Source organism: Grus americana, chromosome Z, assembly GCF_028858705.1.
Source record: "Grus americana isolate bGruAme1 chromosome Z, bGruAme1.mat, whole genome shotgun sequence".
Taxonomy (NCBI): Eukaryota; Metazoa; Chordata; class Aves; order Gruiformes; family Gruidae; genus Grus; species Grus americana.
Window position 1 is genome coordinate 42045527 of NC_072891.1, and position 12311 is coordinate 42057837.

At 41.7% G+C, this 12311-nt stretch overlaps 1 protein-coding gene across 2 annotated transcripts; it reads left to right on the forward strand.

The window, feature by feature from the left end:
- The first annotated feature begins 315 nt into the window (after nucleotides 1-315).
- On the forward strand, nucleotides 316-11302 carry GCNT1 (glucosaminyl (N-acetyl) transferase 1). 2 transcript variants are annotated; one of them, XM_054808763.1, is made up of 3 exons: nucleotides 316-455; nucleotides 8373-8508; nucleotides 8915-11302. In XM_054808763.1, exon 3 carries the CDS (start codon nucleotides 9053-9055, stop codon nucleotides 10331-10333), a length of 1281 nt encoding a protein of 426 aa, XP_054664738.1. In that variant the 5' UTR covers nucleotides 316-455; nucleotides 8373-8508; nucleotides 8915-9052; the 3' UTR covers nucleotides 10334-11302. The 2 variants fall into 2 exon arrangements, with proteins under 2 accessions (XP_054664738.1, XP_054664739.1); XM_054808764.1 differs by lacking the exon at nucleotides 8373-8508 and having other exon boundaries at nucleotides 343-455.
- The last annotated feature ends 1009 nt before the right edge of the window (nucleotides 11303-12311 follow it).

Here is a 12311-nt window from a genome sequence, read left to right on the forward strand (position 1 = left end):
TCCTCCGGACCGGCCAGGCCGTCTCCCGGGGTGGCCTGTGGAACGGTGAGAAAGCCCTTTGTTGCCATGAGCCGCCGAGGAGTTGCCCCCGCTCCGTCCTACATAGGTTTCAACGTTACCGGCACGGCCAGGGCAAGCCTTAAGAAACGAGAAGGCTAAACGAGCAGTTGCAAAAGGGGCTGGCGACAGCTCGCCAGTGTGGTGGAGGGGGTGCGGGGCGAGCGGCTGTGAAGAAAGTCAGGCGCCGGGCGCCGCGGAGCGACGGGCCGGGCTGGCTGGTGGGTGGGTGGTGCCGGGGAAGGCGGGGGGCCGGCCGGCGGCCGGGAGCCCAGAGCCGGGCCGCGCAGGCAGGGGACGTGCAGCTCTGCGCTGCTGGGGAGCGCTGCCTGCCCCGGGGTGCCTCCCGGTCGCGACACATCGAGCCGCGCCGGACTAGAGCGGCCGCGGCCCCGCAGGTGGGTGCGGCGGGCGGGGCGGGAGCGGCGCGGCCCCGGAGCAGGCGGCGGCTAGGGCCGGGCTGTGGGCATCGCTCTTCCCGGGAGCCTGCTTCGTGCCCTGCGGAGCGGTGCAGCGCTCTTCCAGGAGCCGCGGGATCGCCGGGCAGGTGTCGCACTGGAGGGCAGGGGAGGCGCAGCTGCTGTGCCTCTCTCCTCCTTCTCCTCTTTCGGCTCCTTTTTACTTTCTTCCCCTCTTTCTCTCCTTTCCTTTCTTCCTCTTCCTCTCCCTCTCTCTTTTTTCATTTTTCTTTTATTTTTCTTTCTCTCTTTCGGTCTTTATCTCCCCTCCTACTCTCTCTTTCCTTCCCTTTCCTCTCTTTCCTTCCCTTTCCTCTCTTTCCTTCCCTTTCCTCTCTTTCCTTCCATTTCCTCTCTTCCTTTTTTTCCCTTTTCCTTTTTTTCCTTTTTCCTTTTTTTCCCTTTTCCTTTTTTTTCCCCTTTTCCTTTTTTTTCCCCTTTTCCTTTTTTTTTTCCCCTTTTCCTTTTTTCCCCCTTTTCCTTTTTTCCCCCCTTTTCCTCTTTTTTCCCCTTTTCCTTTTTTTTCCCCTTTTCCTTTTTTTCCCCTTTTCCTTTTTTTCCCCTTTTCCTTTTTTTTCCCTTTCCCCCCTCCTTCCTTTCTCCTCTCTTCTCCTTTTCTCCCCTTTCCTTTTCTCCCCTTTCCTTTTCTCCCCTTTCCTTTTCTCCCCTTTCCCACAGCAGTGCATGCAGGGGAGCCCAGGGCAGGCTGTTGGCCCCGGGGGTGCTGGGTAGATGTGAAATTTGTTAGCGAAAGTAGGGTACAGGGGACATCTGGTGCTCCTGAGGTGTTGCAGTCCTGGGGTGTGGCTTCCCCCCCGCCAGAACTGGGAAAACTTTGAAGAAAACTTTTTTTTTTTTTCCCCAGAACAGTAAAGCTGTTTAGAAGGTTGTAAATAGTTTTCTGTGACCCAAGTTGGGTGGGAGAACTCAGAAGCCTGACAGTTATGCTCTGGCACTTTGCCTCCTTTCAGTGTTGCTCAGAAGTAGATTTCCTTGTGGGAAAGAGGAGTGGCAGCAGGATGGAATTGCTGTCTTGGAGTCTGCAATTTTAAATTTCTTTTTTAATGGAATATGAGGTGGGCGACCTCAGAGCTGGCAAGAATGACAGAGTTAGAAACGGTGGTAAGAAAAGAGGAGACAAATCTAGCATTTCAGTCTACTGACTTCAACTTGAAAATTCTTGTGAAAAGTAATGCAGTATTTGTAGCTCAAGTTGGAGCTCACCTACGATGGTACGTGGCTTTTGAAAGTAGGTGTATACAAAAGAAAACACTTTTATTTTCTCTCCTCAGTGATTCTTTACTCTGCCTGTAGTAAACATCAGTTACCAGCATCATCTCTTCCCTATGAATCTGAATTGTCTGCAGTAATACAGCTTTCTTGACACCAGAAGAGCCAAAAGTTGCTTAAAAACGCCAATGAATACCTTTGCCAAGTCTGTTCTCTTTTTTTCTAACTTAAACAAAATGCACTGGGGAACATAGAAGCTGCAGATTTACAGTCTGCTTTGCTGATAATGTGGTGATTTACTGAGTAAAATCCTGCTCTCCAAATTTGTTGTCACAGTGGAAAACCCACTGCTAGTCTTATGAAAAGATTTAATTTTTTTTTCTAATCTCCTGGTTTTCCTTTGGATTCCAACATAATCCAAAAGTTCTTTGCTTACTTTGGTTCATAAGCTCCTGAAGCTTGGAAACACATAACTTTGTCAACCTAGAATTCTGTCTTAGGAAAGGTGAAAAAAGGTAATTCCACAGGAATGTAGCACGCCCAACTAGTACAACCGAAATAACTTGTGCTGTTAGGTTTACTTCATAGCTTCAGGGAAACCACTTCTTGCACTGTGAAGCATTATTATGCGGAGGATAATCATGGCACTAGTAGAGAAGCTTAATAAAACAAACAGAAACCTCATCACATCTCAGAAAACTGTGATAGGTTATCTCAGAAAGCTGTTGCACCTACCAGACAAGAACATTGCAAAGCATAACAAAAGCTGTGTGTTTGGTAACTGTGTTACCAAAATGTTCACATGAGTGGACAAATGTCCTTGAAGAGGGATCCAAGTACTCAAAAATTGACAACCTTTTCCTTCCCCCATGAGATTTAGTTGTGATTTGATAGATATTACCTTTCCTGTAACAGTCTGCCATTCTGAAACACAGCGTTGTCACAAGGCAGCAATTTGCAAAATTCTGTAGCTGGGTGCGAGGAGTGCAGTGAGTGCTCTGTTCCTTGAGAAATTACAGTTCCTATTTTAGAATAATGTGAAAAAAACAGATATGCATTTTACTTTGAAGTAGCCAATGTGTACAAATTACCTTGATGAAGACCAGGAAGTTGTACTGGGTGTTAAATTGGATGTTACTTTAAAGATTTTGTGGGTTTTTTTGTTTATGAGTGTACTTTTAAAGCAGGTTACCTTGAGGTAAAATGTATCTTTTTTGTCAGTACTAAGAGTCACAGACTGCTTGAGGTAGGAACTGGGCACTGAATTAATTTGCCATAATGACTTTCCTTAGTTGAAATTTCTTACAGTTATGGCTCTTCCTGTGGGTCCTCTAAGGATGAACATGAATGCAAATGGGAATCAGGTTTTGAACTGTTCTGAGGAAGATTTACGTGATACAGTAGTACCATAGAGTACTGGAAAGGTTGCCAAAATTTACATTTTTTCAATGCCATTTTACACACTGAGTGTACGTTCATGCGGGTTTTACTCATTTTTTAAAAGAGAAAGATTTAGTGTGTCAGATTCCAGACATTTGAACATAAGATCTCCAAATAACCCTGGGGTTTGAATTTATTTCCACACTTCTTTTTTTTTTTCCCCCTGAAAAACAGGTATCTGCTTTTAACTACTCTATTTAATCTCCATGTAGTGGTAGGTGTAGCAGTACTAGTTGTTTGTGGAGTTTTGTTTAAAGCTGCCTTCTAAGCTTTCAAGGGACTAGAAATGTGGGGTTTTTTCTCTGAAAAGGAAGTGTCTTTTTCTTTTTTATTAGTGACATTTTTAAGCAGCTCTGAGGGAAAAGCCCTGCTCTTGCAGAGTGTTGTTAATAAGCAGACAACTGCACCCATGTGGAACCCTGCTACTGCCTCTGCATGACTTTCAGAATTAAGGTCTTAGTCCCATAAAGTCTAATGGTAACCCAAGTACTCAACTTGTGACCAAGTCTTACTTTCAGTAAGACTGAAGACTATTTAACGGAACAAACACGAGTACTTTAATTCAGTTACAGGAGTATCTATTTTCAGGACTGTGCTGCCTGATATCATGGAAATGCTGAGTAAATGTGACTACTTCTGGGAGATTTCTGCGGATAACCTGTAGAGTCTGTCTTTGTGCTTATGTGTGTTTGTATTTGTGCAAGCTGCTTACGGCTTTAAAAATCACTTCCTCATCAGAACAAATGTTCTGCATAACTGAACCTGAATGGAGACAGGTTAATTGTAATAACTGCTTGCAGGACACATATGCTTTGAAGTGTCATGGATATGCCCTGGAAAAACTCACGGACTTCCCAGCAAATGTACGCTTAGCGGAGGGCTGCCTTCTGAAGTGTTGAGGAAAAGCTTTGTGTCTCAGATGGAATTTGTGAATGGGGAAAGAGAACAGCAAGGATCTGGTCAACATCTGCTCACTTACTATTCTCAGGGGTAGCTGAAGTTTCCTTCTATCTTCCCTCCCTGCGAGGCAAGAAAAGGGAAAAATAAGTCAGTTCTGACTCTCGCTCCCCACCCATCAAAACGATTACTTGTCTTCTGGCCCATTTCAGAGGTGGGTGTACTCAGCACTGCGTTTTCCACTTGGCTTTTCTTCAATACATTTCTATATAAACAAAAATCTCAGGTTGTCGTGAATGGATGTAGGATACTAATGCAGCTGCCAGGCAGTTTCCAAACACCTGTTGTAAAGCTTTGATTAAAAGCTAATGTGTCCGTGGACATATAATAGAGGCCTGCATAATGTTCATCTTGCTGGGTCCTCTCCATAGTAGCTGTATACCAAAAGTCACCAAAGCAACTACAAGAGAGCAAACATCACTGTCTACTTCCTCTTGTATTTGTTAGAGGAAGTGGAATAGGAGGAAAAATGAAGAGAAGGAGCTGGGTGCACGTTAGTTCAGCAGCCCACAAGGCTGACAGAGTCATGACACTAGAACATTGCAGCTAAGCCTGCAAGACCCATCAGACCTTCCGTGCTCTTATTATAATTGGTTTTAACCTCCTGACAGCCTCCGTGATGCTCTGTAACTCTAAGCTCTTTCCTGCCTTTCTGTCAGTCTTTCACAAGATTTATAGGCTGCTGAAGTACTCCAAAGTACTTTCTTACCCTCTACCTACCCGCTTCTGAACTTTTGGTGCTGATACTGGCCTGTGGTGTGTTTTGGAGGTTACAGTGCTTCCTTTTGCATGCTGAATTTGCATTTAACATCTTGCCTCAACAGTTTTGCCATCGGTGTGAGAAAAGACTGAAGTGCCACAATCGAAAGAGATCTGATTTTTTTTGCTCCTGTGCCACCAGCCCCTAATGATTTTTATCTTACCATGAGATGGGTCTGTGTACCATTTCACAGCAAGCCCTAACTGCTTTTTCCAAGCAAAAAATATACTCAGTGTAAAAATATATGGTAATTGCGTAAATACAAAAAATATCTACTTTGTTTATGGTTCCACTCGCTCTCTAAACTACTTCAGACAGGACAGAGGAGGGTTGGTGATGCGTTTTACATGAGCTGGGAGGCCCTGCAATGCCTGAGAAACAGGAATCCTGTTTTCCCAATCCTGACACCGTAATTCAAGCAGAATTAATAGCCCCAGAGAGCAGTGCCACCCTAGTGTAACACTGATTAGTGACTGCCACTGTTTTTAACCTCTTTTAGGAAAAGACACATCTCTCACTCTCTGCCGTATCAGTCCAAACAAGAGCCTAAAACCCAGAGCCTGGGTTTGCTGGACTGCGGTGTGGTGAGCGCAGACTTCCAGGGTGCTGCAGGGCCGGTGGCTCCCATGGTGGGTCTCTCAGGGCAGCCAGGGCCCATCCCACCACCCCAGCCTGGAGCGGGGCAGCGAGGGGGCACAGGGGCAGCCCTGGCATCAGGCACTCCCTGGGGACAGGGGCCCGAGGCTGGGCTGGGACTTGATCACCGCTTGTCAGGGCCCGTGGCCAGGCTGTGGGGGCTGGAGACCAGCCCTGCTATGGCATCATGGGGACAGGGGCCTAAGTTTCCCCTTTTAACAATACTGCATCAGAAATACAGGCTGACTTGAGGGGGAGACAGTAAAAGAAGGAAGCGGGTCAAGTACATTACTTCTGCAATTGAAGTTCGGTTGAGAGCAAGACCAAGGCTGCAGCATGAAGTCTTTTATCTGTGGCTGTGCAAACCTCCCTCCCACTCTCCCACAGTGCAGAGTGCTGCCTCTGACACCGCATGGCCTAGTGTGCACACTAAAGCTATGCAGAGCTTCAGAAAAAGATGTTAAAAGCTTTACTGAATGCAGTCTGAAGCTACATTAGTGAGTATTCTAGGCTCGTAAAACTATAAAACAAAACATAGGTATATTATTAGACGAAAGGTACCAAATCTTTCCTTATCCTGTAAAGGTCAGCTTTTGCAAAGAATGGGATATGATCAAGTTTTAGGACTTTTTACAAAAGGAATTGAAAGCATAAACAAATCATAACTTACTGTTAAGACTGTTCAGAGGAAGCAGCGTGTCAGTGAGAGAAATTTGACTGTGGGAGAAAAACTGCTACCTAAAGATAAGAGCCATGTTAACGTGTAAATGTTTGCAGATCTCTCATTTTGGTATAATAGAAATGCAGGGTCTGATTATTCTGAGCTCCAAACAATAGAGGAATTGCACCCAGCTGGGTATACAAGGCCTTTCTGAAAGAGATTCTTTATCCTGCTTTCAACTAACTTCTATTCTAAAACAGGAGCAGGAAAGACTTCTTAGCAAGCTTTATTCTTTGGAAATTGTAGAAGGTGAAGACTGCAATGGTAGCTTTCGATTAAGGCTCTGTCTTCCTGCATTGTAAAGAACAGGGAGTGGGGTGGCAATCCTCGTGAAGTCTGTGGTACTCCACAATGCTAGTCCTTCTATAAAAACTGAGAATAGGATAAAATAGTAGTGCTAAGTCTCATCCTAAAGAAAGAAGGATTCCCCCTTCACAAATGTAAGTGTATTTGAAGTACATTTTAAGTTCTAGAAAAGTCTTCATTTCTAAGTTAGTAGGCAGAAAACAGTAAGGGTAACCAGTATCACAAGCTTCATCCTATGGAAATACAGACTCGATAGAGATTATGGAGACTATCACGTAGCTAGTAGCCTTCCTTTGTTAATTTCATATGTAATGGATATTACTGTTACTAGATCAGATCTACTTGTCAAAACTAGAAGGATGTCAAGTGAGCAAGTGTGTGATAAGTTATAAAGCATGTTAAAATTTGCTCTAAATTATGTCATTTTGTTTGATGCCACATTGCAAACTAGAAGTGGTAATTGTGGAATTTCCCTTTTAAATTTTTTTTTAGTTCAAATTCAAAGTGTGAGACCTGATACTTAAAAGGTACCTCTCTATGCTTTCACCTGTAAGTGCACTCTAGTTGACCTACCCACTTACCTGAAGGGTTAAAATTCTAGTTCTTCCAGTTTGACTTCACTATACACCTAAAACGGAAAAAATGTCTGTCTACCTAAGATAAATTAGAAATGTGGGATAAAATAATCATAGCTATAACTCTGAAAATAGAGTACACTTTACAGTAAATAAGATGTTTATATAATGCTGTTAGTCACAAATAGTTTGTGGTCTCTGCCTGCTGGTGCCTTGAATTACAAAATATTTGGTTATAGTACTTGCTTAAAATACCGCTGATCCTTAGACATTTGTACAGTGATCCACACCTTCCCCCCACCTACTACTACACGTGGATCAGTTCCCACAGTCAGTTTGCAATCCTGTGGACATTAGTGGTAGACCCAATGTGTAGTGCATCCCCATGGCAGCATTACTACCAAAAAGCTCTGTGATGCCAGGCCTCAGTTTCTTACACACACCTGCTCTGAGATTTGCGAGTAGCAGGTTAAAAGCCACAGTTTGAGAATTAAAAGCTAAAATGATACTGGGGTAGCTTAAAGAAAAGAGGGGCAAAAAAGAAGAATCTTACACTAACTAGCCTACAGCAAAGCACAGAAGCGCACACTTCTTTTTCTTACACAAATTTTCTTACCAGTTTTTTTGGATAGTAATTATTCTTAGAGCTGTTCAGACAGTTATTCAGAGGCACGAAATTTTTCTTGAAAGTAGTAAAGATTACAGGAGCTGTATATCCCTCAAATACTTCAATATTTCATTAACCTTTTAACTTGTAGATTAAATTTTGGAAGACATTCTCTATAAAATGTATTGGCTTTTTGCAATTAGAGGGTGGTTTGAATTTCTGTAGCAGCTGTAAAACTGTGCAGTGATCCCGTCAGAGACTCCTGAAACAGAAAAACGGTGCTTAAGAGGAAACAGGACTAACAAACAAAAATAATGTGAAATAAAGATGAAAGTAAGATTGACCTATTATAAATCTTACTGCAACTCAGCGTTGCAGCATATTTCCACATAAAGCAATTGCTGAATCACAAAAACAAGTGTGTTTAAACAATGGTAACACAACCCTGCTGTGCTCTAAGATTTGTGCATTTGCAGTGACTTAACACAAATCAGCTTTATACGTAGGCTGTAAGCATTGCCTTTTACCTTAAAAGGGTACTTCAGCAATTCAGTCACAGCTGTTCTTACAACTCTGAAAGTTGAGGAGCTATGCTATACTAATTTCTTTCTCTCATTCTCATCAGCTCTTTCCTGATGGTGTTTCTAAGCTCATCTGCAGGATGTTGAAGAGACAGTACCTCACATAGAAATCTTGAAAAGCTTTAGGGGCTGCTTTCCTGGTGAGAAGATAAAGCATGACTAGCATCTAGGAAATGAGTGGTAAGTTATAATGAAATGTATGTCACTGCTGAACATATAAAACATTCGTGTCAAACTCTGAAGCATGAATTAATATCAAATGCTTGCTTCTCAGTAACCTACCTGATTTACTGGTTTTAATCATGTCAGATGCAGCTGAATCAGCTCTGTTTTCTTACTGAACTTTGGTTTGTAGTCTTAGTGCTACAACTGGTAGAAGATAGGAAATAGTGTCTCATGAAAACTATCTGCCTCTCCCAATCTTTTTCTAGAAAAATAAACTCATTCATTTAATTTTCAACAGAATATTTTTGGCTGAACTATTTACCTTTTTACTCTCACTAAATAGCAATGTAATTATTAACTGGTAATTTTTTAAAAAAACCTTTTAGTATTTGAATGACAGTCATATTTTACTTTATTTTAGGATTTTTTCCTTCCATCTTCCTGACTAACTCACCAAATTTCTGAGAAACACAAACTGTTTTTTCTGAAGTTGTTGAAGCTGATATGAGCAGAGTGGAGGGCAATTTTTTTAGCCCTGCAAAGGTACCTGGTATTTGAAATGCTGAAGAGGAAATTACGGTTTTGCCACAACCCATGCTTCAGGCTTTTATTTGGTCTAACTCTAATTTTAGTAATCATTTCGGTTTTGAAAGTTAACCAGAAACAAGACTTATTAAATCGGAGACATCTAGAGCTGACAAAAGAAGACCCTATCGGCAATATTAATTGCACGAAGATTATAGAGGGGGATATAGAAGAAATTCAAAAGGTAAAGCTTGAGACGTTGTCAGTGTCATTTAAGAAACGCCCTAGACTAACAACAAATGATTATATTAACATGACAGCAGACTGTGCCTCCTTCACCAAGACTAGGAAATACATTATGGAACCTCTCAGCAATGAAGAAGCAGAATTTCCGATTGCTTACTCAATAGTGGTTTATCACAAAATAGAGATGCTTGATAGACTTCTAAGATCAATCTATGCCCCTCAGAATTTTTACTGCATTCATGTTGACAAGAAGTCTCCAGAATCTTTTTTTGCTGCTGTGAAGGGAATAGTCTCATGTTTTGATAATGTCTTTATTTCCAGCCAGTTAGAGAGTGTTGTGTATGCTTCATGGAGCAGGGTGCAGGCAGACATTAACTGCATGAAAGATCTCTACAGAAGAAGTTCAAACTGGAAATACCTAATAAACCTCTGCGGCATGGACTTTCCTATAAAGACCAACCAGGAAATAGTAGAGAAATTAAAAGCTCTTAAAGGTGAAAACAGCTTGGAAACAGAAAAAATGCCTGTTTATAAAGAAGTAAGGTGGAAAAAACACCATGAGATTATTGATGGTAAAATAAAGAACACGGGTGTAGACAAACAGCTACCACCTCTCAGTACTCCAATTTTTTCTGGTAGTGCCTATTTTGTAGTTAGCAGAAGATTTGTAGAATACGTGTTAGAAAGCAGCAAAATACTTAAGTTCATTGAGTGGGCAAAAGACACTTACAGCCCAGATGAGTATCTGTGGGCAACAATTCAGAGAATCCCTGAAGTCCCAGGTGCAGTTTCTTCTAGTGACAAGTACGATGTTTCCGACATGAATGCACTGGCAAGGTTTGTCAAGTGGCAGTACTTTGAAGGTGATGTGTCCAAAGGTGCACCCTACCCACCATGCAGTGGAGTTCACATTCGCTCTGTCTGTGTTTTTGGGGTGGGAGACCTGAACTGGATGCTACGAAACCACCACTTTTTTGCTAATAAGTTCGACACTGATGTTGACCCTTTTGCAGTGAAATGTTTGGAAGAGTATTTGCGACACAAAGCTTTGCATCTGCAAAAGAACTGAAATGCTGCATGCTCCTGTTACAAAACATACGTACAAATTGTATACGGCTGTGTATTTTAACATGTAACACTGACGGTGGTGGTGCTGATAATGGGTATAATGGTTCTCACCATGTTGATATGGTGGTGATGACGCCTTCCCTGCCTTGTCCGTGGACAAGGGGGAGAGAAGACATGTCTCAAGTGAGATGGGGATACCTTACGTTGCACATTAGGCTTGGAACTTTGGGTACAAAATTGAAGACAGCAGTTTTTGGAATATTTATTATCTAAAAGGTGTAATTAATGGACTTCCTTTGGCTAAACTATTGGTTGTAAGGCTTGGAAAATGCATGTTGTTCATGGTTATTCCTCTTTTTTTTTTTTTTTTTTTCCATGAATGTAATGCTAGCTGGAAGGGAAGGATGAAAGGGGGGTGGGGAAGCAGCTGGACTGCACAGACTTCATACTGAGTACTGAAAGATCTCAGGAAAATAACATTAGAATTGATCTGAAAACTAAACAAAAGGGAATATACCAAAGCCAGCTGTCATCATTTAACTTAAATCTGATTGCTGTAGTTCTGTAATATGTAATCCTTAATCCTCCTGAAAATTTCATCTTCAGCATGGAGTATTAAGGACTTGTGGTTAAATTTTTGTCACTAAATCTTGCTTTTGTACTCTTAAACCTCCCTGATAATGTGATATAAAGTTTATACACTAGTTTGTAATCACATCTTCTCAGGGAAACTTCAGGTTTGTGCCTGATAAGAGTTAGACTTGTAATTTTACACCTCTTACTGTATCAGGAGTCTTGCTTTTAGATCCAAAATGACTCAAGTTTCTCAAAAACTTAAAAGAACAACTGGAGTAGTGTCTAAATGTCAGTGATGATGGAACTGCTGGGTTTTGCTTTCTGTTAAGTTCAACTTGCATTCCAGATTCTTTTAACACTGAGTATGGGAAAATAAAGTTATTTTTCTAAATGATATTGCCTCTTCCTACAATTAAAGTCCTTCTAAAAGCACCACCAAAAAATCCTAATGATGAAGCCTAAAGTATTTTTGCTGTAGGTTACCATACACAACTGAAGCTGCAGCTGAGACAAGTCTTACCTTTCCTCCATATGTTCATTAATTCACGTGTCTATGCTTGTTTAGGTTTAGCTGGTGTGGCAGACTTTTATTTATTTGTTTCTCTTGATGGAAGGGAAAGGAGGAAATCTGGATGAGTTTTGTTCTGTGTTAGGTCCTCGCTTAGTTTAGTGGCTGCAATGTGGCACGGAAGCATGGTGGTGAGAGAACAGGACACTGTGAGGGATTATATTATTTCTTTTCATATGAATTCAAGTTTGTCATGCATAGTTACTGCCAGGTGTCTCACCTTACTCCTGAGATGCCAGAGGAATTCATTGCAGGCACTAGCAAATGGCAGAATGAATTTTTTGTTTCTTGAACTGTTGCTGTGATGGCAGCATGTGTTTCTTACAGAGGTAGTTTATCATGAAGTTTCTCTTAAAGTGTGCCCTAATATTTAGACGTTAACATAATGAACTGCTGCTTACTGTTGATCATGCAAACAGCTAGGGAGGCAAGCAATTTAATCTGAAATAGGGCCTATTCTTGCCAATCCCCGCCTTCAAAACCACCTGAAAGCTGTTTAGGGAGTCTTCAGAGACTCACATGATGCATAAACAGGTAATTAAAGCCTGTGAGCTGAGGCAGTGGAGGGAAATACTCTGTCTTCCCCACCCTTTGGCTTTTCTACAAGAATGCTCTTATATAGGCAGTTGTACTCTGCCACCTTTACACGAGCTACAACAAGGTGTAACTTCACTGCATATAGTACTGAGAAATTCCAGGAAGTCATGTTACATTTTAGCAGAAAGGAGTCTGTTTGTTTTTAAGAATTTCCACCTAAATACAAGTTACATTAATAGCTTCTATGAGACCAGAAGTGCTAGTTCAAATAGACTGAAAAAGTCCTAAGGAAGTTCTC

Bases quoted from the DNA above. Each gene is read 5' to 3' on its own strand.
- GCNT1 (XM_054808763.1), top strand. From the start codon at position 9,053: ATGCTGAAGAGGAAATTACGGTTTTGCCACAACCCATGCTTCAGGCTT.